General features: G+C 39.3%; 3 protein-coding genes across 4 annotated transcripts; 2 read left to right on the forward strand and 1 right to left on the reverse strand.

Moving 5' to 3' along the window:
• nusap1 (nucleolar and spindle associated protein 1) lies at positions 1-7315 on the forward strand. The gene is made up of 12 exons (XM_085257596.1): positions 1-193; positions 350-418; positions 503-694; positions 832-1015; positions 1108-1203; positions 1489-1601; positions 1695-1745; positions 1837-2003; positions 6183-6346; positions 6453-6569; positions 6658-6760; positions 6843-7315. Exons 1-12 carry the CDS (start codon positions 119-121, stop codon positions 6928-6930), a joined length of 1419 nt encoding a protein of 472 aa, XP_085113722.1. The 5' UTR covers positions 1-118; the 3' UTR covers positions 6931-7315.
• Positions 6629-10040, reverse strand: ndufaf1 (NADH:ubiquinone oxidoreductase complex assembly factor 1). 2 transcript variants are annotated; one of them, XM_085257598.1, is made up of 5 exons: positions 9572-10040; positions 8243-8779; positions 7861-8046; positions 7666-7740; positions 6629-7554 (listed from the first exon to the last, which is right to left on the reverse strand). In XM_085257598.1, exons 2-5 carry the CDS (start codon positions 8753-8755, stop codon positions 7414-7416), a joined length of 915 nt encoding a protein of 304 aa, XP_085113724.1. In that variant the 5' UTR covers positions 8756-8779; positions 9572-10040; the 3' UTR covers positions 6629-7413. The 2 variants fall into 2 exon arrangements, with proteins under 2 accessions (XP_085113724.1, XP_085113723.1); XM_085257597.1 differs by having other exon boundaries at positions 8243-8782.
• Positions 10036-25753, forward strand: rtf1 (RTF1 homolog, Paf1/RNA polymerase II complex component). Its single transcript, XM_085257595.1, has 18 exons — positions 10036-10210; positions 17158-17268; positions 17395-17545; positions 18369-18570; positions 18791-18908; positions 20970-21081; positions 21166-21304; positions 21416-21593; positions 21713-21795; positions 21881-21968; positions 22062-22169; positions 22275-22352; positions 22563-22684; positions 22945-23002; positions 23582-23659; positions 23921-24022; positions 24390-24504; positions 24652-25753. Exons 1-18 carry the CDS (start codon positions 10127-10129, stop codon positions 24756-24758), a joined length of 2034 nt encoding a protein of 677 aa, XP_085113721.1. The 5' UTR covers positions 10036-10126; the 3' UTR covers positions 24759-25753.
• The last annotated feature ends 1448 nt before the right edge of the window (positions 25754-27201 follow it).

The raw sequence follows: 27201 nt of genomic DNA on the forward strand, positions 1-27201 counted from the left end.
CTTCTGTGTTTTGAATCGGAGGGTAGTTTTAACCGACGCCGTTTGTGGTGAGGAGAAACACCGACGTGTGCGCGGATTTTTTTTTCTTAAAAAAAGCGAAATAAACTGTCATACCGGCATGGATTTGGACTCTATGAAATATGCAGAATTGCGAAGTCTCGCTAAGGAGCTGGGACTCAAGGCGAACATGAAGGTAATGAAGCGGTACTTTTAAAAATTTGCTTCTAGCGGGGTTATGGTAGACTTACCTTGTATTCGCTAACGGTAGCTGGCTGTTCTCTAACGTCAACGTGTGTTGGGCAGACTACACTCAAATGCATTTTTTCCCGTTTTTTTTCGGCAACATTAGGCCGACAAACTTCTGAAGGCCATAAAGCAGCATTATCAAGAAGAAAAGAACAAAGAGGCGAAGGAGCAGGTAACTTACTGCTGTTTTGTAATGTATTGGCTTTGTTGTCAGCATCTCATGTGCACAGCGCTAATGCGTTTATGACTGTTCCAGGGGCAAGATATTAATGAGGAAGCTCAGGAGAAATCTGAGGTTGTCCTGGATTCAGCTTGCAAGGAAGAAGTTTCCAGCACTACTGGGTTTGTGAACACACGTCGAGGTAAAGGAAAGGGTAACAAGAGAAAAATCTCTGATACTGCGACACCGACTAAAAGCGATGCCAAGATGCCTCCAGTTGCTGCAAAGGTATTATACATTACACTGCATTCAACATAAATACATCTGAAGCACTCTATATCCCTGTGCATAGGGTTGCTTTGCAGCTGTTTAAGTTCTTTGCATTCTGGAGGTTTAAAACCTTTATGCTTATTTTTCTTTTTAAGGATGACACTGAAGCTGATGCACTTACTGCACCTTGCAATGCCAGGGGTGGTAAGAAGAGAAAGGTGTCCTCTACAAACGATAAAGAAAAAAATGAGCCTCCTAAAAAGATCCAGACTGCTGACCGTGAGGAGCAGCAGCTACAGCCTGCCATTAAGGATGAAGCACCAGTGACTGCTGAAACAGGTTAGCAATAGTTGATAAAAGCTGATACACACTTATGTTTTCTTCCTTGGACTTTACGATCATGTACTTTTGCACAAATTTTACCTTTAAAGGTCTGTGTCCAGAAAAGGCACCAAAAGGGGCAAAAGCTGGTAGAATTCCTCGTCTCCAGCAGAAGAGTAAGCCTTTGTTGAAGCCTGTTACCCCCAGTAAGTTTTGTTTGTTCCTCTTTCAATGATATGGTTCTTTTTGTGCTTGATTCAGCAAAAGCTTTTTTGGAGTCTCTGCTATGTACAGCAGAGCCTGTCCTACTTTATTTCAGAGAAATGTGTACATTTTCCTGTTTTCTATAGATGCACAACTATTTTGCTTGAGTAAATAAAACCTTAATCGATTAAAAAGAAACCCCCCCCCCCCCCCCCCCCCCCCCCCCAAAAAAAAAAAATGCATAAATAAATCTTTGAATATGTTATACATTTTATTTGTTTATCCAGATTTCAAAAAACTTCACGAGGCTCATTTCAACAAGATGGAGTCCATTGATTCCTATGTTCAGCGGAAGACGAAACAGATGGAGACGTACAGAAATTCAGTGAAGGAATTAAAGGTGCCAAATTATCTTGGCTTAGTTTTATTCAGGAAAAATTAAAGGTAACTTTTACTTGAACTTTGTCTTATTTTTATTTTTTTTTACCTGTAGAGTCTGTCAGACAAAACTAAACTGCTGCAAGTTGATGGCAAAGATCAAGTGGTAAGCACCACCATCTACTGGTCACCCACATTTGATGTATATATTGATTACTTCTGAAGCACACTAATGACACATGTATATAATCCCACAGAGGGCAAATCCAACTCGTGCTTCCATGTTCAGCCCTGCCCCAGTGAACAAGACACCAGGTGGCAAAAACCGCAGGCACACTGTGCTTTCAGCCACCAAAAAACCTCTTTCAAAGGAGGTCACCTCCTTCAGGCCGTCTGTTCTTTCTACTCGCAGGATCAATGTTCGGTGAGTCACCGTTTTATCCTCTGGCCTTTTGATACAACAAATCTAATGAATTTCTTCGGGATCTGTGTCTTTTAAATGGACAAAAGTACTGAGCCACAGTCTTTTAATCTTCTCATTAGTTATCAATCACTTTCGCACAGGTGTATAAAACTTATGACTTAGCGATGCAGTCTCTGTTTGCAAACACTTGTTAAATAATGGTTCATTCTAAAGGATAAACCTGAATTCAAGAGTGGATATTCCAAAATAAACTTTAAGTGGTATTGCAAAGTGGAAACATTCAAATTTAAGTTTTGTATTAAATCTAATGCTTAGCAGTCCTACCAATTTTGCCTAAAATTTGTGAAAAAGGCATCTCCAAAATAAATTGCATGCTGCTCTTGAACCATTTGGAGTATATGCATGGTTTTGGTCTCTTTTGAAAGGAGACAATCTGTAGTTTGTTCCTGAGGTGTCAGAATCACTTTATGTCATACTGCTATTGAGTAATAGAACTTTGAACACACTAAAAAAGAGAGAAAAAAAAATCCGCCCAAGTTTTTTTTTTGTAAGGAACGCATGCAGATGCCTACCTTGTGAGGTATTAGCTGGAAAACACAACAGGATCAAAGCATGAAGCCTTACCAAGCCACAATTCAAATTTGATAACAATATCTTAGAAAATGAGTGTTCTATGCAAGTTTATTTAGGTCTATGTATAGGCGCTACCCAAAAAAGGCCACTTGGAGACTCCAAATGGCCCTTTGTAACAATCAACACATAAAAGGCTGTAATTCTTGAATGCTTTTATGTACAGTCCTAATTTTGGTCTCTAATTAAAGGTTACACTCAGAGCTATTCTTACATCCAGATTTATTGTCAATACTTTACAAAATTACAGGAGCATAAACATTATACAGTGTTTTTTTTTCAATTTCGAAACAAATGTAAAGGGAAAAAAAAGTATTATGGCATTAAAACTCACTATATATACACATTATGTATATGCATCTGTGGGTGTATAAATATATATATATAGTTTTTCACACAAATGTATTTTTACAATTATATTTTTTAGAGATCATTGGCATCATGCCAGTCGTTATAACAATCTCGACTTGGCAAAAAGCACAAAGGCACATCACAGGAGGAGCACTTTACTGGTGTCTTTGCCTGGCAGTGTCTGCACCTCAGACGACCTGTGGTGCTGTGTCCACTGATATGCACAGGCTTGTGATGTGCTCTGTTTGGAGAGGGTGATGGTGCGGGCGATGGAGCAAGGCTGCCAGCTGCCGCTGCCAGCTCCTCAATGTCTCCCGAAAAGCCTTTTGGTGCATGGGTACCTCCTCTGTACTTGTCTTTTTACTGGCTGGCTCCCATAGTTCATCTGATTCTGATGATTGTCTGTGATATACAAAAAAACAACAACGATATAAGTTAGCAGGAACACCTCAAAACACACACTATATATATATATATATATATATATATATATATATATATATATATTGTGTGTGTTTTGAGGTGTTCCTGCTAACTTATATCGTTGTTGTTTTTTTTTTTTTGTATATCACAGACAATCATCAGAATCAGATGAACTATGGGAGCCAGCCAGTAAAAAGACAAGTACAGAGGAACACGATGACAGCATTTCGTCAGAAGAGGAGCCACATCCTTCCACTTTCCAAAGAGTTTCTGGAAGCAGAAGGCCAAGAGGGAGGGGGAGAGGAAGAGGGAGAACTGGCAGCAGTCAAGCTGAGATGCCAGCCAGTACATCTGAAGAGGGATGGAATGATACAGATGCTCCAGACATAATACCACCACAGCCCACCTTCAGGCCCATCAAATCACCAGGACCTCAGATCATACCTACAGCTTCATACACACTTTTACAGCTTTTTCAACTTTATTTCACAAACTCCATGTTGCTGACAATAATTAAAAACACAAATGACTTTGGATCAACATGCCACAAGCCCTCTAACCCATGGATTGACTTGACTTTACAGGACATGTATGCTTTTATGGCCATGGTGATTTATATGGGTCTGGTCAAACTCCCTGCAATCACTGATTACTGGCGAGGTAGTAAACTGTACAGCCTTCCATTCCCTAAAAAAATAATGTCTGGTAAGAAGTTTCAAAGGATCTGCCGCTCCCTTCACCTAAGCAGTTTGGAGGACAATGCTGCTAATGAGCAGAGAAGAGGTACGGCAGATTTTGACCGTCTCTGCAAAATAAAACCATTATACACGGAGATGAGGGAGGTCTGTAAAATAAACTATAACCCTGGCCAAGAAATTTCCATTGACGAGCGAATGGTTGCCTCCAAAGCACGTATTGGAATAAAGCAATACATGAAAAATAAGCCTGTTCGCTGGGGATACAAACTTTTTGTTTTGGCAGATTCGAGCAACGGATATACATGGGACTTTTTCGTGTATGAAGGGAAGCTGCAGGGAAACAGTGGCAAGGGACTAGGTTATGAATCCGTGATGGAGCTTATCGATACACGGTTGCTTGGCACAGGATACAAACTTTTTGTAGATAATTTTTATAGTAGTCCCTCCCTTTTCTGTGACCTCCTTCAGAAGAGGATCTGGGCATGTGGAACAATACGAACAAATACAATTGGATTTCCAAAAACCAAAAAAAATTGCCTGGACTCTAAATCTCCCCGTGGCAGCATAAGATGGATCCGAAAGGACTCCCTTCTCTTCGTTCAGTGGCGAGACACAAGGGATGTGTTCCTGTGCTCAACCCTCCACACAGCCCATGCTGGGGACACTGTTCAAAGGAGAGTTAGAGATGCAGATGGACACTGGGTGCTGAAAGACATCTCTGTTCCACCAGCAGTGAAGGAGTATAATCGGTATGTATTTTATATTCAACAATCTATATAACTATTATGTTATTTATTTTGTTTTTTGGAAATCCAATTTTGTTTGTTCTTGTTATTCAATTCTGTTTGTTCTTGTTTTTTCTGTCAATGCAGGTGCATGGGTGGGGTGGACCACTCCGATGCCTTGATAAACTACTATAAAGTCATCCACAAGACTCAGAGGTGGTATAAGACATTTTTTTATCATTTTCTGGACATTGCTGTTGTGAATGCCTTCCTGCTTCACAAGAGCATCACAAAGGGTAAAGGAGAGGTACCCATGCACCAAAAGGCTTTTCGGGAGACACTTATTGAGGAGCTGGCAGCGGCAGCTGGCAGCCTTGCTCCATCGCCCGCACCATCACCCTCTCCAAACAGAGCACATCACAAGCCTGTGCATATCAGTGGACACAGCACCACAGGTCGTCTGAGGTGCAGACACTGCCAGGCAAAGACACCAGTAAAGTGCTCCTCCTGTGATGTGCCTTTGTGCTTTTTGCCAAGTCGAGATTGTTATAAAGACTGGCATGATGCCAATGATCTCTAAAAAATATAATTGTAAAAATACATTTGTGTGAAAAACTATATATATATATTTATACACCCACAGATGCATATACATAATGTGTATATATATAGTGAGTTTTAATGCCATAATACTTTTTTTTCCCTTTACATTTGTTTCGAAATTGAAAAAAAAAACACTGTATAATGTTTATGCTCCTGTAATTTTGTAAAGTATTGACAATAAATCTGGATGTAAGAATAGCTCTGAGTGTAACCTTTAATTAGAGACCAAAATTAGGACTGTACATAAAAGCATTCAAGAATTACAGCCTTTTGTGTTGATTGTTACAAAGGGCCATTTGGAGTCTCCAAGTGGCCTTTTTTGGGTAGCGCCTATACATAGACCTAAATAAACTTGCATAGAACACTCATTTTCTAAGATATTGTTATCAAATTTGAATTGTGGCTTGGTAAGGCTTCATGCTTTGATCCTGTTGTGTTTTCCAGCTAATACCTCACAAGGTAGGCATCTGCATGCATTCCTTACAAAAAAAAACTTGGGCGGATTTTTTTTTCTCTCTTTTTTAGTGTGTTCAAAGTTCTATTACTCAATAGCAGTATGACATAAAGTGATTCTGACACCTCAGGAACAAACTACAGATTGTCTCCTTTCAAAAGAGACCAAAACCATGCATATACTCCAAATGGTTCAAGAGCAGCATGCAATTTATTTTGGATATGCCTTTTTCACAAATTTTAGGCAAAATTTGTAGGACTGCTAAGGGGTTTTAATGAGAACTGTCTACATACAGGTTCTCAGAAGCTACTCATGACAATGAATATAAAAGGTCACTGGTGAAGACACCTGCACGCATGTCACCCTGCGTGGCTTCCAGCACCCCGCAGAAACCGACTGCCAATGGATTAAAGCCCAGCAGTGTCAAAACTGCATCGTTCTCTGCAACAAAAACTCCAGGTACTTTGGCCTTTCAACCCTTGGAATGATATATTTGAAGTATGTTTCTAAAAAGTAGATGATTATGTTTTGGGGTTTTTTTGTTTTTTTTCCCCCCCTCTGAAAGGACCATTTGTTTTCACTGGCAACACAAGCACTTCAACAACGCCTGGCACAAACAAGAAACCCAGCTTTGATCTGAAGGCGAGTCTGTCACGTCCCCTCACCTACAAGCCTCATAAAGGTATAAAAATGTTCTCATTTTCCCTGTTCGTGTGAAACACCATTTGATTGGACAAGATGTAGCATTGAGTTATTTATTTTATACATAGGTAAACTGAAGCCATTTGAAGATGTCAAAGAAAACACGGCCATGAACAAGTCTGTCTCAAATCCGCACCAGGAAGCTTACAAACAGCACAAAGTCCAGTCAAGGTAGGTTTTTAATTGATGCTGAAAATTCTCCCATTGCAGTTGGCTCATGCCACATCTCTGAATATCTTTATTCTTATTTTAGGCAGGGCAGGAGAGCAAAGCAGATACAAGATCGGAAGCAGAAGAAAGAAAGTATGCTTGGGGCAAGAAGAGGCCTTGTCATGGCATAAAATATTGTGCCTGCTTGGGGCCGTTTGTAAACCCTGTTGAAGTGTAAATATTTCATTGTCTGCAGCTTCAGTTTCAGCATTTTGTAGCCCCTATAGAAAAGTAGTAGAAGCTTACATATACTGTCCAGCGTCTTTGAGGTTCAAATCCTGCATTTCTTTTAAATACTTTTAGCTCAAACGCTAATACCTTTTTTAAAAGGATATTTTGATGTGATATAAGTCTGTCCTGTTTTGCTGCATTTTGAAACTACTAATTAAAAATTTCATTTGCTTTATTACTTTGCTAGAATTGAGGCACTCATAAGACCCAAGATCTTGTCTTTTTATATTTGTTCTATTGTGGTATTTAATACATAATTTAATAATAAACGGTCTGCACAAGTCATTAATATTAATAGTTTGAAATCTATAATGACATTACAGAAATGGTGTCAATATAAGTTCAAATTTTTCCCAACAGTCTGACTGCAGCATTAACCGTTCTTAGACTTCTGGGTTCCTCTTGTATGCTTCATAGGCAAACTCCTCTGTGTGTGCATAATCTTTGCAAACACCAATGAAATCAATTTCAAGCTGGAATGGGCCATCAGCTTTGTCTCCCAAAGTAAACCCAATGGTGTTAACCTGTAAATACAAATATGAAAAACAATGTGAAGGCCACAAGCTAAAAAGGGATTAGGGTAATGATACATCAGTTTTATCATCACTTTGTGAGGGAATTTTTCTTTGCACTACCTTGTCCAGCCAGACAGGATGCTGGTCATCTTGTACCCTCCCTCGATGTGTAAGGAAGAACTTGGAGAAAGGTATCTGCAGAAGAGCATTTGAAGTCAGGCTGATCAACGTATTTGATACTATCATGCCTCTTAAACAGACCTATATAGATTTATTAAATAATTTTACTTTAAAAAAAAAACAAACAAACTTCACCTTAACATCCTGCCAGTAGGGCCCTCCTCTGGTATATAGGAAATAACAGTATATGTCATCCTTCTGGTGAGAGAAGTATGTTTCTGCTGAGACGTTAATCATCCATGGGCGACCATCACCACGTACACGTAATTGCAGAGTGTTAAAACTGCTCCAATCATGGTGTTTTTTTCTGTCAAAGGAAGCCTAGAAGACACAAAAGACTTGGAAATTGGCATTTACATAAACTTTCATTGATAAACTGCAATGGGGGAACCCCCTCCTCCCCTCTGCATCCATCCTATATTATGTTCTAAATGAAAAGTAATCACGGGAGGGAGACTAATCTCTCTCTGCGCTACTGAATTCAACAAAAACATGGTATCCAGCAGTTAACACTAACCAGAGGCTGCTTTGAGCGCATAGTGCAGTATCCACTGTAGCGTGTTTCTCCATCTCGTGGGGGAGTAGAGCTCAGTGTCCCGTACAGAAAACAGGTATTATTGTTCCTTCCCAGCTTCAGGTAAGCTTCACTATGGCCTCCAATCTCACGATCAGAGGACACCGTCCACTCCCTCAGGCTCTCTGGACCTCTGAACTCCCATACAACTCTGTTCTGCTCCAGCATGTGCTCAACAATCGGTTTACCCTCAGGGCCAACCCAGCGGTCGGTAAACTCCTTTTTTAGGAGTGTGAAATGTTTCTTTATCCCCTCCAAACCTTTTGAGAAATTAAAGTTAATCTTTTGCCAGGCAAACTTGGTCTTTTTGGGCTGGCCAGGTCGTCTGTATTCACCCTGGATCACAGCTCTTTTGGGCACAGTGAGAGGAATGATGGAGGGGAGAAGCGGCTGGTGGTGGAGGATGGTGCTCAGCAGCCTCCCAGAAGGGAGGTGTGTGATCCTCGGCAGGGACATTTCAACGCTGATCTGCAGGTTTCACTGCTGAGATACAAAACAGAGTAACAGAGTCAAAATGAATATAAATAAGAATATGTTTCTCAAAAACAAAATAATGGCCTGACACACTTAAAACAATATTTATATCGTTTTGTATAATTATCCAATAGAGGGCATTTAAAATGTCCCACTTCAAACAACTATATTTATGTAGAAAAATGAAAGGTTTCTTGTTTGAATTATGTGTTCATGGGTTTTCTTTACGTATAATCCCATTTTCACACTTGCTCACATATCGGCAAGTGTGAGCAGAAGTTTTGGCAGTTTGCTGGTCTGGAGCATTCACATGTGTGTAAACACAATGCTGATGAAAAATGACATTAGCAAAGATCATAAAGAGGTTTCTGGAAGGGTTTTACAACGCGAAAAATTATTCACAACAGGGAAAACATTAAAGAGAGAAATTCAACCCAAGACACTTACTAGAATAGGGAGGGGCATTTCTATAATCACACTCCCACTCTCACTTCTTAATTCGATCACCTGACTCCAGGTTGTTTCGGGAGAGGTCATGAGGAGGTTTACTTACTTTTTTCTGTCTACACAGTTGGTGAATAAAGACTGTTACCTCTAAGTCCTTAGAATTAAAATTGATTGCGTGCTATTCGTTTAGAATGACTGTCAGATACATTTCGAATTATATTTGTCTAAACACACAAATTAATCAAAAGCTTAACCATACTGGAATGATTGAAACTGTTTACTTCGTGGAAAGAATTACATGACGTAAACTACAGTTAATAACTTAACACAGTGTAAACTGTTTACATTTACCTTGACCACGATGTAGAAGCAAATGTCTCGTAGATACATCAGGGCTTGTTTGGGTTAGGTTTCATCATACACTATGCTATGAGGTACAAAAGAATATATAGACTGCCGGTGTACGCTGTCCTAGTAAAAATAGGTAAACCAACACGACTGAAATTCCTTCAGCAAACCTTCGACCAGAAATGTCACTGAATGAGCCACAAGGTAATCACTCAACACAGCTTCCGTGCATCAAAGATTACTGTCCTGACTCCTGTACTCATATATGGTTCCTCTCTCTGCTAACTGTATATGCTCTTATATCCAGCGGTTCCGTTTCTGCGGTATGTTCTTTGGTTGAATCTTCGTATTTAATACACAGGGACCAAGAACAGAAATTTTTGTTATATCTCACTTAAACATGTTTTCGTTAATCAAGCTGGTAATACAGGCGCGCATGCGCAGTGCCGCCTTTGTGTGATCGACTCCGGAGTTAGCCAGGTAGCAGCGACAGCTATCGTAGAGAACATTACATTAGACGACACAGTGGTAGCTAGTGGGTTAGCTCTGCAGCTAATCATGGTGAATGTAAAGAAGCGGAAAGGTCGAGTCGTTATTGACTCTGACTCCGAAGACAGCGCTAGTGACGATAATTTAGATCAGGTAGGTGTTATTTTTACCCTTTTCCCCACCGGTGGATTCTGAAGTTGACAACAGTTTCAGGCTGACGCTAATGTGTGCTAGCTGATTGCGTTGAGTGGGCCTATTTTATTTACAACCGCTGTTTCCTTTGTGATAAAACACTCAAATCTTAACACGGAGCTAGGTTTCTACTAAGCGTTTACGGGTTGGTACTGGATAAAATGGAAAGTGTTTGAGTTTGAACAGAGCCAGCTCGTTAAGTTATGAAAGGTACCCAACGCTTGCAATCATGCAGTATTAAGTAGCCATGAAAATGCCGCGCCGTGGGCCTTTGACTGGTTTCGAGCCGTAAGCTGCGTGACTGCAGCCGTGCTCTGTTGAATAATTGGTGCGTTAGCGTTCAGACTAAACTGGAATGGAGTGTGTTGTTTGTTTATTTTTTGATAAAGTGAAATCGTTCTGGAGTCGCGTTTGCTTTAGTCAGAACATTATCTCCTGCATGACGTCATGAGACGAAGTTCTATTTCGGTGGTGTTGTTGTCAAACTGGAGCTGGCAGAGAAACATGTCAGTCTGAAGAGCTGCCAACGCTGTTTACATCACCTGTAAACTCACGTGTATTTGACCCGTTTGTTTCCCCCCCCCCCCCCCCCCCGAGAAAACAGAAACTGTGACCACAGAAGCTCAGACTGGGTCAGTAAGACGAGCTTCTTTGGTTGCTCAAACCGTCAGTAGGTTTGATCGTGCGTGTTTTTTGACCAAGTGCGGATTAATATAGTTATCTTCAGTAGTTGCACGGTCTTTGTGGATTTCGAGAAAGCGTGTGATAGGGTGCCATGAGAGGATCTGTGGTGCTGCATGAGGAAGTCAGGTGAGGCTGGTGCAGGATAATGTATAAGGACACAGACAGTAGTGAGGTGTGTGGTAAGAGAAAGGGTTTAAGGTGGGGATGGGATTACATTGAAAGATCTGCTCTGAGCCCCTTCTTCTTCTCAGTGTTGATGGACAGGTTGACAGGTGAGATCAGGCAGGAGTCTCCATGGACTAAGATGTTTGCAGATGACATAGTGATCTGTATTGAGAGCTGGGAGCAGATGGAAGTAAATCTGGAGAGATGAGGAATAAAAGTCAGTAGAACCAAAACAGAAAACGTATGTGAACGAGAGGGAAACAGGTGTAACTAAAGCTGCAAGGAGGTAGTGAAGATACATGCATTTAAATACCTGATGTTAACCATCCAAAGCAACAGACAAGAGAGGTGAAAAAGAGAGTGCAGACAGGGTAGAGTAGGTAGAGATGATCACTGATCAGTGGGAGTGATCAGAAAATGCCAAGATTTAAGGGGGGGTACATCAAAGGGACAATTCAGATTGAGCAGTTTGGAGACGGTTAGAGATGGTTTGGAAATATGCAGATGAGGGATAGTGGATATATTGGAAAAAAAGGTGTTGAATATGGATCTGTGAGGCAGGAGAAAAATAGAAGCCACAGATGTAGTTCATGGATGTAGTAAAGGAGTACATGCAGGTATTCTAGGGATGGTGTGAGCTCAAGGCAGATGATCCACTGTGGTGAGCCTTAAATTTGAGGAATGAGGTGTCGAATGTTACCAGAGGCATTGCTCGGGTCTTGAAACTTTGGGTGATTAAAAGGACCCAGAAATATTTTGGATTTTCACTTGATAACAGCAACTTTTTAAAGTTGTTAATTAGACATTATAGTAAAATATCATACTCTGTAACAGTTGCAATCAAGTGTGTTAGCCTGCCTTTCTTTTTTAAGTACGCAATCAGTTCTCCTTCTGTCCAGGATATAAAAAGAATCAGTATGCACTAATCAGACTCAAATATTCTTCTTATTATGGCACACTTTGAATAAATAGACATGCATAGCTCTGAATAGCACAACAAATGTTTATAGGGTAAGTTACATAAAATGCACACAGATGGTTAATTGTTTCCTTCTAAAATATGATTATTCACACAGTATATAGTTTTGTGTCAATAATATTATGTTTGAAAAGGTAATCTATGCTACATAGTAAATTGACTGTTTTTTGTATAGCACTATTTTATTCTGAGGACTCAAAGCGCTTTATACATCTTGTCTCATTGACCTATTCATAAAAGGACCTTTTCTATGGTTAAGTGCTTCCTATCTAGCGTTCACACTCCGATGGATATATCTGAGAGCAAGCCGGGGTTAGTATCTTGCCTAATGATATTATCATGCAGACTGGAACAGCTAGGGATTGAACTACCAACCCTGTGATTACCTCCTGAGCTACAGCCACCCACAGAGTATATATCCATATTACTTAAACGTAAGCACTGAGGTTCATACTTGATTTTGCGTATGCATAATAATTTAAGATCTTTTCTTGGCAATCATGAGCTTCACAGCGTCACACTGTAACCATAGTTACTCATTGTCATGCATGCCTGTTTACACAGTTTGTGAGAAAGACGACAACGCTGCTGCTGTTTAAGCCTGACATTAATCTGAGCAACATGCATCAATTCATGTTTACAGCATGATAGTGTTGTTGGTATTTCTCAATAGTACCCTCATGGTCTGAATAACCAAATTTGTTTTGTAATTGCACTAGAAAATGGATGTGTAAGACGTCTGTGAATCCGTGGCACAATGTGTCAAAGATGACAGCCAGAACATGCATGTAGGAGAAGGCATTTTAATAAGCCTCTAATTCACCAACCTTATTTTGTAGCCAAGGCGCCGTTCTTCTCATGTCCAGTCTCTGCGCTGGTTCTTCCTGCAATGCTATTTTGAGATTGGTTCCTGGAACTCCTTTTCTGAGCACTTCAGTGTGGATATTAAAAGTTTCGCCATGGACCTTAAACACTCAAGCAAAATTCACAATGAGTATAATCGCTGCTGAAGAAACTTGGTTTGAGTCTCCCAAAGATTGAATTTGAGTTTTCATTGGAAGAGCCAGCAGTTTCCGAACCCAAATAAGTCAGGTCATTGGAAAATTTAAATTAGCTAAATTTAAGTTAAGGTTTTTGATTATTCTTTTACAAATTGAATTTCTAGATCTTTTTAACATAGAGATGAACCCTCAAATTAGCCCCAAAGCAAACATTTCAAGACAGCGGTGAGGAAAGCTCCTTTGTAACAAGAAGAGACCTCCAATAGAAGCAGACTCAGAGTTAATGGATATGTGTTTGGCCAAATTATTGAGGACAATAACTGCAGACGTACATGGCTTTCTTTGGGTACAGGTAAAAAGTAGAAACTGCAAGACTGAGAGGACTTGTTAATGATATGGAGCAATGGTTAATAAATGCATGTAAAGCTAAAGAGATGCCCTCAGTGTTTTGGAGGAGCTATAGTATAACAGGTTGTTTTCACAGGCATGTGGCTGTGAATCTTAACATTAACTGCAGGAGCTGTATATGAAAATGCGGTTGTTTTTCTAAGCTGAATTGCGAATGTTCTCCACGCTGCTTGCTCTTTAGTACAAATACCACATGTCTTGCTTCATCCATGTGAGAATATAGCAGTTTTGTCAGGCTTTACATTCTTTGCTGCTCTATACAATCGGTAACCTTGAATAAACCAAATGGAGTCTTTGTTAAACAAGCAAGCTGCTATTGTGAACTTCACGAGAGAAACCATCTTTGACCAGTGTCCCGACTTGATCCTCCCTGCATTATATTATGTCACAGGGAAAGAAATTATATTTAATGAAAGCTCTCAAGTGAGAGAGAGAGAGAGAGCATAGTTTTGTTTTTCTTTTTCTACATTTTATAGTAGTGGAGTATGCAGGTTCACTTTCTTTTTGTGTGTTATCAGGTCTGTTTGAGTAGTTGTCTTGAATAACCGCATTAATGAGGCAAGTTAATCATCAAACTAGTATCAGAAGGTGTTTTGAGAAATACAAGGCACATGTAATTTTACTTCTGGGAAACAGATTGCTGCTAAATAATAAGAAAGAGAAGCTTTCCATGGGTTTGATCATTAAATTTAAAGTGTTCTACTTCTGCTGACTTTGTCCCACTATATGAATTTCAGTTCAAGTGGCTTGAGAAGTTCTGTCCATTTGTACTGCAGTATGGGTAAATAATTTTTTTTTGACCCCGTTGCTGAATTTTTATGTTTGCTCATTTATAAAGAAGTTCTTTAATTTTCTTGGCTGCTGCTTGGCAACTCAAAGCTTCAGCTCCCTTCACACTTTTCAGACTGGCTAGGTCACTGCATTATCTTAATCTGCTGCTTCTTTAGCCACTCCTGATCCCTTGGTGGTATGCTTTTGTCCATTGTCATGCTGGAAGACCCATCCACGACCTCTCCGGAGTGTTCTGCCTGACGGAAAGGGTCTCTTATCTAAAACTCTTCACATACCAGAAAATCTTCTGGTACTTGACTCTTCAATGTAGTGATGTTCTTTACCCTTAGTAGAAAAACAGCCCCAAAGCGTAATGTTTCTACCTCTGTGCTTGGCTGTGGGCAAGGTGTTTTTTGGATCATACTTGGCATTTGTCTTACTCTAACCACGCCAGGTTGAGTTGATGACAAAGAACTTGATTTTTGGTTTTGTCTGACTACAGCACTTTCTCACCAAACCTGTGAATCATTTAGATCAGGGGTGTCAAACTCAATTGCACAGGGGCCAAAACTCAAGGCACACTTTAGGTCGCGGGCCAAACAAGATAAACATTTATTGAACACACTAAAACAATGTTTTTTTAAACATAAATATGAATAAAAACAGACAGGAATATTATTCCAGATTAAATAAACTTAAAAAAATAAACTTTAACTTTAAATAAAATAAAAATATATCCTGTCAAAATTATGCAAGTTAGAAATATGAACATGCTGCCAAAAACCCCCGAAAAAATAAATGAAAGCATACGCAAGGTTCGAGACGCATATAGACGGAGCTGGGCATTGCTTCAGGAATGGAACTAATAAACTGTGTGGGCCATTCAGTGTCGTCCTTTGCCTTGAGTGTATCATTACACTGCAGCTCCATCTGAATCTGCACAGGTGCAGTTCAGCAAAGTCCGCTGACTTGGTTCAACATTACTTGGCAACAGGGAAAGTGAGGCAGGTTGCACTGGTGCATTTGTGGCAGCTTCACTTGAAATGCCTTCACCGCATCATACATGCCATGTCCATGAACTGACAGATTTCCTTGCTGAGCTCAAAAACTCTATTGAGCATTTTTATCCCAACTCAGCCAACGGACCTCTGTGTGATAAGGAATGTCGGCAAACTCTGAATCTATTTCCCACATAAAGACTGAAATTGACGGTGATTTAAACTTTTTGCTCAGATGAAATTTACGGTTTGCGTTACAGTGATCATTACATGCTCCATTTTTAGGACTTTACCACACAGCCTTTCCTGGTGTACGATGCAGTGATATGCTGATAACTCACCGGTACAGTTCTCCTCCTGCATCTTTACTCACATCCTGCTGACTAGTCCGCTTTTTTCACCGCACAACACCGGCGCTCCATCTGTTGTAAGTCCATCAAGTTTGTCCCAGGGCAGTTTCATGTCGGTTACACTTTGACATACCTTTTAAAAAATGTCTTTTTCTGTCGTCGTCCCGTGCATCGATTTAATGTTCAATATTTCCTCTCCACGGATGAAGATGACCAGCTGTGCAATGTCCATCATGTCTGTACTTTCATCTACAGCAGGAGAGTATGCAATAAAGTTTTTGCTTCTAACTGTGTTCTTAAATCAGTGGCCAAACCCGATCAGCAATCGTATTTCTCCTCAGGCTCACATTTGCCAAAATCTGCGTTTTGTCTGGACACAAGACGCCGCACACCTTCATCATGCAGCTTTTCAGAGTGGTACCGGGCTGATTTGGCTATCTCCTCTGCTACAATAAAACTTGCTTTCACAACAGCTTCACTTTGATTTTGCTCTGGTGAAAAACGTCTGCTGAAATGTCAGATTCTTCTTTAGCTCTTCTACTTTCTGTAGTTTCTGCTCTGCATTTAGGTTTTTCAACTTATCCTGACGTTTTGTCTCGTAGTGCCATCTTAAATTAAATTCCTTAATTACAGCCACATTAGCTCCAGTAATAAGACACACGGGTTTACCAGCAATGTCTGTAAACATATATTCAGTCACCCACTGGCGCTGAAAGGCTCTGCTTTCAGAATCAACTTTTCTCTCCACCATTGTGAGCGGCTAGCTTCGCAATAACAGAAGTTTGACTTGATTGACGCTGGAATGTTCCCAGTTAGCCTAGCGTTCAGCAAGGAGGCTGCAGCGCTGCATTATGGGATATGTAGTTTGTATATTATTAGCGCCTCATATCGCCGGGCCATGAATAACAATAATAGTACATCCATACTTGATGGGCCTTGACTTTGACACGTGTGATTTAGATGTTCAATGGCAAACGTAAGACAGGCCTGTACATGTGCCTTCTTGAGCAGGGGGACCTTGTGGACACTGAAAGGTTTCAGTTCATTATGTGTAATGTGTTACGAATGGTGTTTTACTGACTGTGGTCCCAACTGTCTTCAGATCAAAATAATTGCACCAACAGTTGTCACCTTCTCACTAAGCTTCTTGCTGGTGGTCTTGTAGTCCATTCAAGCCTTGTGCAGGTGTACAATCTTATATCTGACATCCTTTGACAGCTCTTTGGTCTTACTTATGGTGGTCATGAGATCAGAATGGAAGAAATTGATTCTGTAGGCAGGAGTACTAACCTGTGGAGCCTTAATTCTGGCTGGGCTTTAGTCAATCAAACAAGTACTAATTTCACTCAGTGACATGCAAATCAATTTATAACTTTTATGTAATGTGTTGTTTCTGGATGTTTTGATTGATATTCTGTCTCTTCATTAAAGTGGAACAAAATTAAAGACTGTTCAGTTCTTTGTAAGTGAGCAAACTTACAAATTCAGTAGGGCATCAAATAATTATTTCCCTCACTGTAGGTGAACCACATCGCTGTTTTGTCACTTTCAGGAGCTGCTGTCTTTGGCAAAGAGGAAAAGGGTTGATTCGGGTGAGCAAGAAGAACCTGTTGGCAAAGCAGCAGCTTCCACAGACTCTGAGACATCTGACAGTGATGACGAGGTATAGCACTATTAGTATTTACTCTAAAAGACCTTACAGTTTTGGACATGTGAGGCACAGGAGACTAAACCTCAATTCTCTGTCAATTATATAATCAAAAGTTACATTTTCATTCCTTTTGTGTAGTGGACGGTCGGTGGCACCAAAGGCAAAAAGAAGGTTAAGCAGGGCAAAGGGTCTGAAAAGAAGAACGCTACAAAGAAGAAGGTTAATAAAGCGACAGCGTCTGGTAGCTCAGATGGGGACAGCTCAGCTGAAAGCTCTGCACCGGAGGAAGGTGGGTTTCTTAATTCAGTGTTCACATTGAAAAAGATTTTCCCTGCTCTCAAATAAGGCTTCTTTGCAGCCTTTTTTTTTTTTTTAAATCTATTATTAAGATTAAGTTATTATTAAGTCACACATCTATTCATAAGTTTAGTATCCTTGAAATGCTACTAAACTGGTGAGCAAAACAGACTTGCACGCGTTCTCATGTTCAAAACATGTTCAAAACATGTTCCATGAAGTGTAGAGCGGGACATCCAGACATATTACGAACTGTAGATTATACATCACTAGAGTGCTGCATCCACAGGTTTTTCAAGAGGTTAGGATTACATGACTCACTCACTCATCCTGTTTATCTCAGGTGTCTCACAGCAAAGCATCTAAGCTGTTGTTTATTTTTGTCACATTGTCCTGGTGTGAACTGGCTGACAGCATTAAGAAAAACCTGGAAAAAAATTCTCCTGGGAATTTGTGGTTGTTCACAAATCCAATTCAGTTTTGGTAATCCACTAACATGAAACTGTCTACATTGAGTGAGGAAAAGCCTACAGTACAACTTCACTAAGCCATTTACACTTATTTATTTACTTTTTTTGGGACCTAATTACATTGGCAATGTTAAAAGGATTTAGAACTGCTTCATAGTTAAAAGCTTCCCTTCCAAATTCTGCTTATAAAAGCTGTTTATGACACATTTCGTAGACAAAAGTCAGATATATTAGAATTAAAATCTCTCTGATGACGTGTCTACCTTTTTGTTTTGTAATTGATTTGAAAACAGCTTTTTTTTTTTTTTTTGTGTTCCCTGTCTCTGGTTCCTTGAAATTTTTTAGGCGAGGTGTCTGATTCAGAGAGCAACAGTTCGTCCTCCAGCTCTGACTCGGATTCCTCTGAGGACGAGGTGTTCAGGGATGGTTATGATGATGACTTGATGGGTGATGCTGAGGACAGAGCTCGACTTGAGCAGATGACAGAAAAGGAGAGAGAACAAGAGCTGTTCAACAGAATTGAGAAAAGAGAGGTGCTAAAGAGACGGTGAGTGGGGAATAAAAATCGTTAAAAAAAGTTGTACTTGGCATAAATAACTTTTTCTTAGTTGTTAAAAAAAATCCTACAAGATAGTTATTTGTTAAAATACACTAGAGCACTCCTATTTTACTTCAACAAATTTGCCAAAAAATGCAAAAACGTGGCATTTTTAAGTTATGACGTGAGCTCACAGTTTATTCACTCAGGATTCTGCTTGTTTTCAAAGGTTTGAAATCAAGAAGAAACTAAAGACAGCAAAGAAGAAGGAGAAGGAGGAGAAGAAGAAAAAGCAGGAAGAAGAGCAAGAAAAAAGGAAGCAATCTCAGGTTCAAGATACACAAGTGGTGAGTCTAGTTTCACACACATCTAAAACAATATTAGACACACTATTAGGGCTGGGCCATATTATACTGTTCACGGTAATACCGGTACAATGTTGGGCAACGATAAGAAAATAAAATATCGCGATAGAAAATGGGTAAAACGCGCATGCACAGTGCCTTTGTTTTCATACGCACATGGCCGAAAAAGCATGGCGGCAACTGAGAATGAGAAGGGGGGGGAAAGCGGATCGTTGAGTGAAACGGATGAAACAGAATTGGTTTGTAAAAATGTTGCAACTTCAGTGATGTGGAACTGGTTTAGTGTTTGTCTGTCAGATACCCACCAAAGCACATTGTTTTGTACAACATGCAAGCGGGCTGTTGTTATTGTTGTATTTGTCGGACTAAGGTGCTCGTAAATCTGGGAGTAATCTGGGACCAAAACTCCGTCCTCTTCAGGTCAAACGAACACTGCAGCATCACTGAGAGTTAAAAACTGTCTAAATTCTTTCATCTTAATAAAATGATCAGCACTGCTGCTTTACCAGGTGTAACAATTAAGTTTAACATCCAGGCATCCATGAAAACAGAATTTATTACATTTAAGAGAGTTAGACGTTAGCAGGAAGCTAGCGGAGGTCAGCTCGCTAGTTTCACTAGTTACCTAAGCATGACATAGTGGGGCTATTCATATAACGATATATATCGGATGACAATATAAAAACGTCAATCGTTTCATTTTATGCTATCGTTTGTTTCGTGGTGTCGCAAAATAAACCGATTTACGGCAATATTTTTTCATCGTTCTGATGGTCACTGTAGTGGTTATATTAATTTCTTAAGTTCTCTCTTTCTCTTATATGTAATATAACCACACTACGGACGGACAAGCGCCTGTTTTTATGCGTTGTCGTTAGCAACAATGACAGTAACACCTTCGCGTCTCCGCTTGTTTATGTTCCACATAAACCTTTCACAATAAAGCTCAAGATCCTGTTGAGACTTTTCAAAATAAATTGAATCACGTGAAAGAGCAGATTATTTATGGATGAGAATTAAAAAAGAGCCGCCAGGTGCTCAAAAATAAACCTTAGACTCAAACGTTAGAACAGGCAACCCGCAGCACGCCGTGTAATAAATACAAAGAAAACGGCGGCCGTTACAACTTATGTCTAAAAATGTATAGTTTCATGCATTGGTTAAAACACTCGACTCCGGTTGAAGGACGCGCAGCTGGAAACACTTCACGCAAGTCGAGCTGCCCGAGATTCACAGAATTTACAGAAAATGTTAAATTTTTGTGATTTATATCGTTATCGGACGATAGAATTCTTATATCGGCATATGAGATTTTGGTCATATTGCACAGCCCTATGACATAGCATGTTCTGACTGAGAGATTTCTGAAAAAATTCAAACGTACAGCTCTGCTATCACTTCCAACATAAATAAAGACAAAACTAAATAGCAGTGACGTTTGTAGGGTTACTGAAGGTGAGCTAGCTGGTATATAATGATGTGCTACGTGATCGCTAGCGACACAGCTATGTTAGCATAACATAAACACAGTGAAGCTGCAGGATGAATGCTAACACTTTTCCACTCAATCGTGCGAAATATTTTTGGCCATATCGCCCTGCTCTACATACTATACAACAGTGTGTATCAGTACCTGCTAAAACATATTGTTTTAGCAATATGTTTTTAGTGCAGTGGGAGTATATTAGTACTCCCACTGCACTTTATAATATATACAACAACAAAAAAATCTCTGTGACGTCTTTTAGTGCCTTTTACTGTATATAGTAGTAATCTGTATATAGTACAAATTACACTTCTATAATACTTTAGGCTGTCTAATTCAACTGATTTTCCCCAGTGTAGGATTAATGAAGCCTCTATCAATAATTGATAGTCTTGCCTAAATAGGAGCTTGAACTGAAGTTTTAATTTCACTCAGTAATTTAAGTGAAATCAGATTCCTCTTTTGCTTCTCATTTCTGCCTGGTATGAGAAGGAGTGGCATTACACGTTGTCTTTATCATATTTCTAATTCTAACCTCTAAGTGCTCATGTCTACAGGTCATGTCCCACAACAAGGAAAGACGATCCAAGCGTGATGAAAAACTTGACAAAAAATCCCAGGCTATGGAAGAACTAAAGGCTGAACGAGAGAAGAAGAAAAATAAAACAGGTTGGCATGCCTTGTACTCCTTTGTGACAGGTTGTTGTGCCAATCTGATTGTCTTTCAAACGCTGACGTGTCGTCTCTTAACAGCGGAGTTGCTGGCTAAGCGTCAGCCGCTGAAGACGAGTGAGGTTTACTCTGACGATGAGGAAGAAGAGGAGGAGGATGATGACAAGTCATCTGTCAAAAGCGATCGCAGCTCTCGTTCATCATCTTACGATGAAGACGAGTAAGTGTATCAACCAGTGCATTCACCACAGTGCCATCACAAGAGCAATGGTCAAGTTTGATGCTTTTCTCTTGATTCTGAGTAACTTTTTAAACTGTGTTCTGCTACCAGAAAAGAGGAGACTCCACCAAAGTCACAGCCCGTTTCCCTGCCAGATGAACTCAACAGGATCCGCCTGTCCAGACACAAGCTGGAGCGCTGGTGCCACATGCCCTTCTTTGCTAAGACTGTGACTGGCTGCTTTGTAAGGATAGGAATCGGGAACAGCAGCAGTAAACCAGTTTATAGGGTGAGCTTATATTCTCGTTACATCTCCTCTACCACCAATATATTATTGTAAGGTTTATTTATTTATTTTGGAAGTATTTTTACTTATGTTTGAGTTTCTTGTTCCCTTGTTGTTGAAAGGTTGCTGAAATTGTTGATGTAGTAGAGACGGCAAAGGTTTACCAGCTTGGATCAACACGAACAAACAAGGGATTACAGTTAAGGTAGGTATACTGTCATGGATACATGGATCATTTAGTTGTCCTGGTTTCCAAAAACACAACTCTTAATGTTGTAAATCATCTACAGGCATGGTGGTGACACACGGGTTTTCAGGCTTGAGTTTGTATCAAATCAAGAGTTCACAGAAAGTGAATTCATGAAGTGGAAAGAGGCGGTAGGTGATTTTTAAAAAAGAAGAATGTTTAAACAGTCCTAAATATATAATCGATAAAGTGATGCTGAAATGTGTTTCATCGATTTTTCTCAGATGATTGCTGCTGGAATGCAAGTACCAACTCTGGATGAAATCACCAAGAAGGAGCAATCCATCAAAGAAGCTCTCAACTACAAGTTCAATGATAAAGACATTGAGGATGTAAGTCGTTTTTTTGTTGTTGTTTTTTTTACTAGGTCTTCATTCTTTTTTCTGACGTCATTAATTATGAGCGATCATAAAAATTTTTGTCTAAACTCTCTGCAGATTGTAAAAGAAAAGGACAGATTCCGGAAAGCACCACCAAATTATGCCATGAAGAAAACGCAGTTACTCAAAGATAAGGTAAAAGAAAACCAGAATTTTTTTTTTTTTTTTTTAAACTCCAAGTTAAGGTGGAATTATCGTAGCCCTTTAAATGTCACCCTGATAACCTGTAAATCTGTACCAACAAAACATGGACACTGACAGCAAATGTCATTGAACTGAACTTTGATGAGAGACAAAGGCTAATCAGGCTTACCTTTTCATTTCTTTTTCTCTTTTGGTTTGAAGGCCATGGCAGAGGAAAGTGGAGATGGTGAACGAGTGAAAGTGATCCAGGATGAACTGAATGAGCTTGAGGAAAGGGCAGAAGCCCTCGACAGACAAAGGACCAAAAACATCTCTGCTATTAGGTACACAATCTACACTTATAAACATTTTACTGTTTAATAAAACTGCTTATCCAAAGTTCCTGAATTAAAATACATAGTTTAAAACACTGGTTTTAGTAAACCTAATGTTAAATAAAGTTATTGGAAACTACAGAAAAACAGCTAAATTGTGTTTTGTTGGTAGTGCCAGGTATTATGTTTAAAAAAACTTTTTGTGATATGTAAATACAGTCCTTTATCATTACTCTGTAATGACTTTAAACTGTTCTTTTGCCACCCAGCTACATTAATCAGAGGAACAGAAGCTGGAACATTGTTGAATCTGAGAAAGCTCTTGTGGTAAGTGTTCACCTTCTTAAACAGCACCATAGACAGTCATCACAACCTTAGATGAGCTAAAAAAAAAAAAAAAAAAAAAAAAAGCTATATTACATAATGCAATTACTCATTATTCATAACTTTATGCTAAAATATTGACAGCATAACACCATATTAATACATCTATGGATAGGAAAACCATAAATGACTCAAGCATCAGGCTATAAAGTCTGTTTTCTTACACTTGGAGTCTGTTTTTGCAGCATTTTATAAAAAAGGTACATTCATAATCTTCCTCAAAGTGCTTCCTCATGTCAGGTGTTTTCTTAATCTGGTGCTGCTTTACTGTGACCGTGTTCAGTATCACTGTGGTTCACTTCAGGCATCTGCCAGCCTAAGAGTTTTATACTATAGCACCTGTATGTCCAAGACAACCTGCAGAGGCTTAAAACCGTCACGTCCTATTGCATGTGTAGTAAAAATAACATACCTATGAATTTTAATGCAGCTTTCATGATTATACATCACCTTGATAGTGCGGGTTTCTATATACTAATTTTTAGTTTATTCATTTTTATATTATTAATTATTTTCCAACAGGCTGAAGGACAAAATGCCAAAAACCAACAAATGGATCCTTTCACACGAAGACAGTGCAAACCCACCATGGTGTCTAATGTAAGTATTCTATAATAAATTTATCAGATTGGATAATTGTGCTTGTTTAAACACACTGAAATAACACATGCCTCATTTTCACAAACACTTATACCTGAATCATGAAGGTGACAGTTTAAATGACTGAATTGTTATAAATAAGACTGAAGACATGCTTAATTATGTGCACGCAGCATAACAGCAGTCTGAAATGTCCCTAAACTACCACTACTTCTACTTCCGTTGATCTGATCTGTCACTGTGATTCTTTTAATTTGGCAGGCCAGAGATCCGTCAGTCCATGCAGCTATTCTTGCTCACCTAAACCAGAAATATGGCTCTGGTTCAACACCAGACAATTCAAGTCCAGAGAAGAACAAACTGGTAAGCAGGACCCTCTCTGATAGTTCATAAAAATTATGCCAAAACTGGTGTTGAAGTTTGGCTTTATCCAAGGAAAGACATTTTGAGATAAACTCAACTTTTTGAAAGACTAAACTGAGTTCAGCACTGTAGTGTTTTGTTTTGTTTTTTTGTTTTGTTTTTTTTGTTTTTTGGTGAATTCATGAATTATAAGCTGTCATATTTAAAAGAATGAAAACAAAACTATTATTTTAGAATATGGCAAAACTATAGCAGAAAATAATGTATTTTTCTTTGAGGTCTTGTTAAAAGAGATTGGACTGGAAATGAGTACTAACCTGAACTGTAGCTCTTTATCCTGAAGAAATCTTTACTTTGTTTGTTTTAGGGTCAAACAAACCCGAAAGACAAAGATGTCCCGAAGCCAACCACTGACCTCTCGGAAGACTTGTTTAAAGTTCACGACTTTGATGTAAAGATTGACCTACAGGTTCCCAATGCAGGTGAGACCCTCGTTTTAACCTTGTGTGTTTTGTGGTACTGTTGAAGCTATACGACCTAGATGTTCTGCTTGCTTGGAGCACAAGGTGAATGCCAGTGTGTATCACAGTGATATAGTGAAGTTGTGTAATTTTGCTCTTCGTCTGCAGAGGCGAAGTCTCTGTCTGTGAGCTCTAACGCGTTGCCAGTGAAGGACGGCGCTCCCCGCAGGTCCCTCAACCTGGAAGACTACAAGAAGAGGAGGGGGCTGATTTGATGTGGCAGAACCTCATCGAGAACCCACATTGCATGTGTAAGCAAGAGTTTGTGTGTGTGTGTGAGTGAAAGTGAGAGACTGGGTGTTTGTATGTATGAGCAAGAGCGAGAATGTCCTGAAGGATGTGTGTTTGAATGATGATAAAATAGACTGTTCATCCAACACAAAGGAAATACTGATTAAACGGAGACAACATTTTTCTCAAAGGATCTTTCTCGGGAAAAAGAAAAAAGAAAACCTTGTCCAGTTATGTTTGTTTTTTGGGTTTTTTTTGTTTTTTTTTTGTTCTTTTTGCATTCACAGACAAACTTGTATACAGAGTTTGTTTGTGTGTTTGTTTGTTTTTTTTAATGTATTTAACTTCTCTCCTACTCTTCTGGATCTTCTGGAGTCAACTCCCTTTTTTAATTTTTTTTTTTAAATTTTTCTCCAAGAGGACAAAGACAACATGACGCTTGTGGATTATTACCTTGAACAAGGAACCTATCTTAGAAAATTTAGGTTGTTTAGGCATTTTAAAGTCTATGGACATCTTCAGATTTGACCAGCTTGTTCTCATCAGTAATAAATTAAAATAGTACATTTTCCCCCTCTGTATGTATGAACATCTGTACTTGCATTCCATCCTAAATTTCAACAGCATTGTGGTTATTTGCAGAGTTCACACTATCATCATCTCTGACTTAACCACAGTGTTGGCCCTTCATGAAAAATGTAAAACGTTCAGTACAGGTCAGCTGGACATCTGTCACTTTTTAATCAACCTAAATAAAGAGGAACTCTTTTGTATGGCCGACCTTATTCTAAGTGTTGCTTCATTTTTGGTTTCCCTCGGTTGGTTGTTCATGGGATAACTCCCATGCCCTCAACTCCCAGAGCAGATTCTATGTGTTATTGATTGTGTCCATAGTCAGTTCCTGTTTTGATGTGGCATGCCATGTAAATATGCATTTTTGAGTGAGTGCGGAAAAAAATAAAGGGGCACTGTTTCATAACTTCTGTGTCATTTTGTCTGTCTTCTGCATGGACTACAGATGAGGACAAGTGAATATACAAAGTTAGAACAATGTTTCCAAGTTTCAGGAACTGGAGTTAGAAGTAATCAAGAAATTTAAAGAGAGCCTTCAAGTACAGAACAAGCTCAGCAGAGGTGAGAGAGATTTCAAAGACTGGAAAGAAAACTAGTGACAGTTTTGTCTGGATACAGCTGCCAAGACATGAGCAAATGAATTGTGCCCTCAAAGAAGACAGTCGCATTCGATTGTATGCTAGTGCCCCACTCAAAAGTAAGAAGGCAATTAACTGACAAGTGTTCACCATTTGTTGACAAATGAAGCCAATAAAAAGGCTGGAGCTGATTCCAAATGTTGAATTTGTATTTGACAACTCTTAAGTAGGAAGTCCAAAGACATGCAGATGCAAGCAAAGGAGGTCATCCTTAGGCTGAATGTCACAGGAACTGCATAACAACATTCTGGTAAATTCTTAAAAGGTATGAATGCACTGGGCAGCTCAGCAACATTAAATGGCCCAAAAAAAACAAGACAGCTAAAGGGCACGGTAAAAGAATTATATCCATGGTTAAGATGAAAAACTTAACATCTAACCAAGTTGAGAACACTCTCAAGCAGGTAGGCATATCATTGTCAAGATCTACATTTAGGAGATGTATAGAGAAGGTTTACAATAACACTGATTACACTCAGGAACAAGAAGGACAGATTAGTTTGCCAGAAAACCCTCAAATGTGCAGTTCTGAGAAAAAAATCTTTGAACAGATGAAACCAAGAAGAACTTGCACTTGAATGATGGGAGAGAAAAGTACGAAGAAGCACAGAAACAGCTGAACCATACCGCATCCAATGTAATGGAAATAATATTACAGCATATGCCTGTGTGGCTGTCAGTGGAACCGGGTCACTAGTTGTTACTGATGATGTGACTGCTGATAGAAGTAGCAGGATGAAATGTACAGTCTACAGACCTATATTCTCTGCTCAGATTCAGCCAAATACTCCCAAACTCATTGAACAGTGCTTCATAGTGCAAATGGATAATAGCTCAAAGGGACTCTCCACCAATTGGTCTTAGAACTGAAGAAGCTTCTCAGTTGAGAGGTGAAACGTCTTGAAGAAACATAAAGAAGTCCAGAGGCTTTTCTTTCCAAGCTCCTTAGACTACTATGACCTGGATGACTGAGAACCTTCACAGGCAACCCATACAGCTGCATACAGCAAAAAAAATTAAAAACTGAATACGGAAAGTGTCACAAGGACTGGAAGGTGACAGTAGTAAAGGGTTAGCAGAACATCTACTTGGCAACGTCCATGTGTTCCATAATTAAGGTTAGTGGACTAAAGCAAACAAACAAACAAGCAATTATTTTTTAATATCTTAAATACTTTTGGTCTTCTGAAAATGAGGTACAATCTACAAAATTGAT

Source organism: Mchenga conophoros, linkage group LG19 (assembly GCF_057382185.1).
Source record: "Mchenga conophoros isolate Kocher_MC1m ecotype Shallow Benthic linkage group LG19, M_conophoros_male_GT1.1, whole genome shotgun sequence".
NCBI classification, from domain to species: Eukaryota; Metazoa; Chordata; class Actinopteri; order Cichliformes; family Cichlidae; genus Mchenga; species Mchenga conophoros.

Bases quoted from the DNA above. Each gene is read 5' to 3' on its own strand.
- nusap1 (XM_085257596.1), top strand. From the start codon at position 119: ATGGATTTGGACTCTATGAAATATGCAGAATTGCGAAGTCTCGCTAAG. The intron at 1,016-1,107 runs GTTAGCAATAGT...TTACCTTTAAAG, and splicing joins ACCAGTGACTGCTGAAACAG to GTCTGTGTCCAGAAAAGGCA. The intron at 6,347-6,452 runs GTACTTTGGCCT...CCCCTCTGAAAG, and splicing joins CTCTGCAACAAAAACTCCAG to GACCATTTGTTTTCACTGGC.
- ndufaf1 (XM_085257598.1), bottom strand. From the start codon at position 8,755: ATGTCCCTGCCGAGGATCACACACCTCCCTTCTGGGAGGCTGCTGAGC. The intron at 8,047-8,242 runs GTTAGTGTTAAC...TGTGTCTTCTAG, and splicing joins TGCGCTCAAAGCAGCCTCTG to GCTTCCTTTGACAGAAAAAA. The intron at 7,741-7,860 runs GTGAAGTTTGTT...GCTCTTCTGCAG, and splicing joins CCTACTGGCAGGATGTTAAG to ATACCTTTCTCCAAGTTCTT.
- rtf1 (XM_085257595.1), top strand. From the start codon at position 10,127: ATGGTGAATGTAAAGAAGCGGAAAGGTCGAGTCGTTATTGACTCTGAC. The intron at 17,546-18,368 runs GTGGGTTTCTTA...GAAATTTTTTAG, and splicing joins AAGCTCTGCACCGGAGGAAG to GCGAGGTGTCTGATTCAGAG. The intron at 22,170-22,274 runs GTAAGTCGTTTT...AACTCTCTGCAG, and splicing joins ATGATAAAGACATTGAGGAT to ATTGTAAAAGAAAAGGACAG.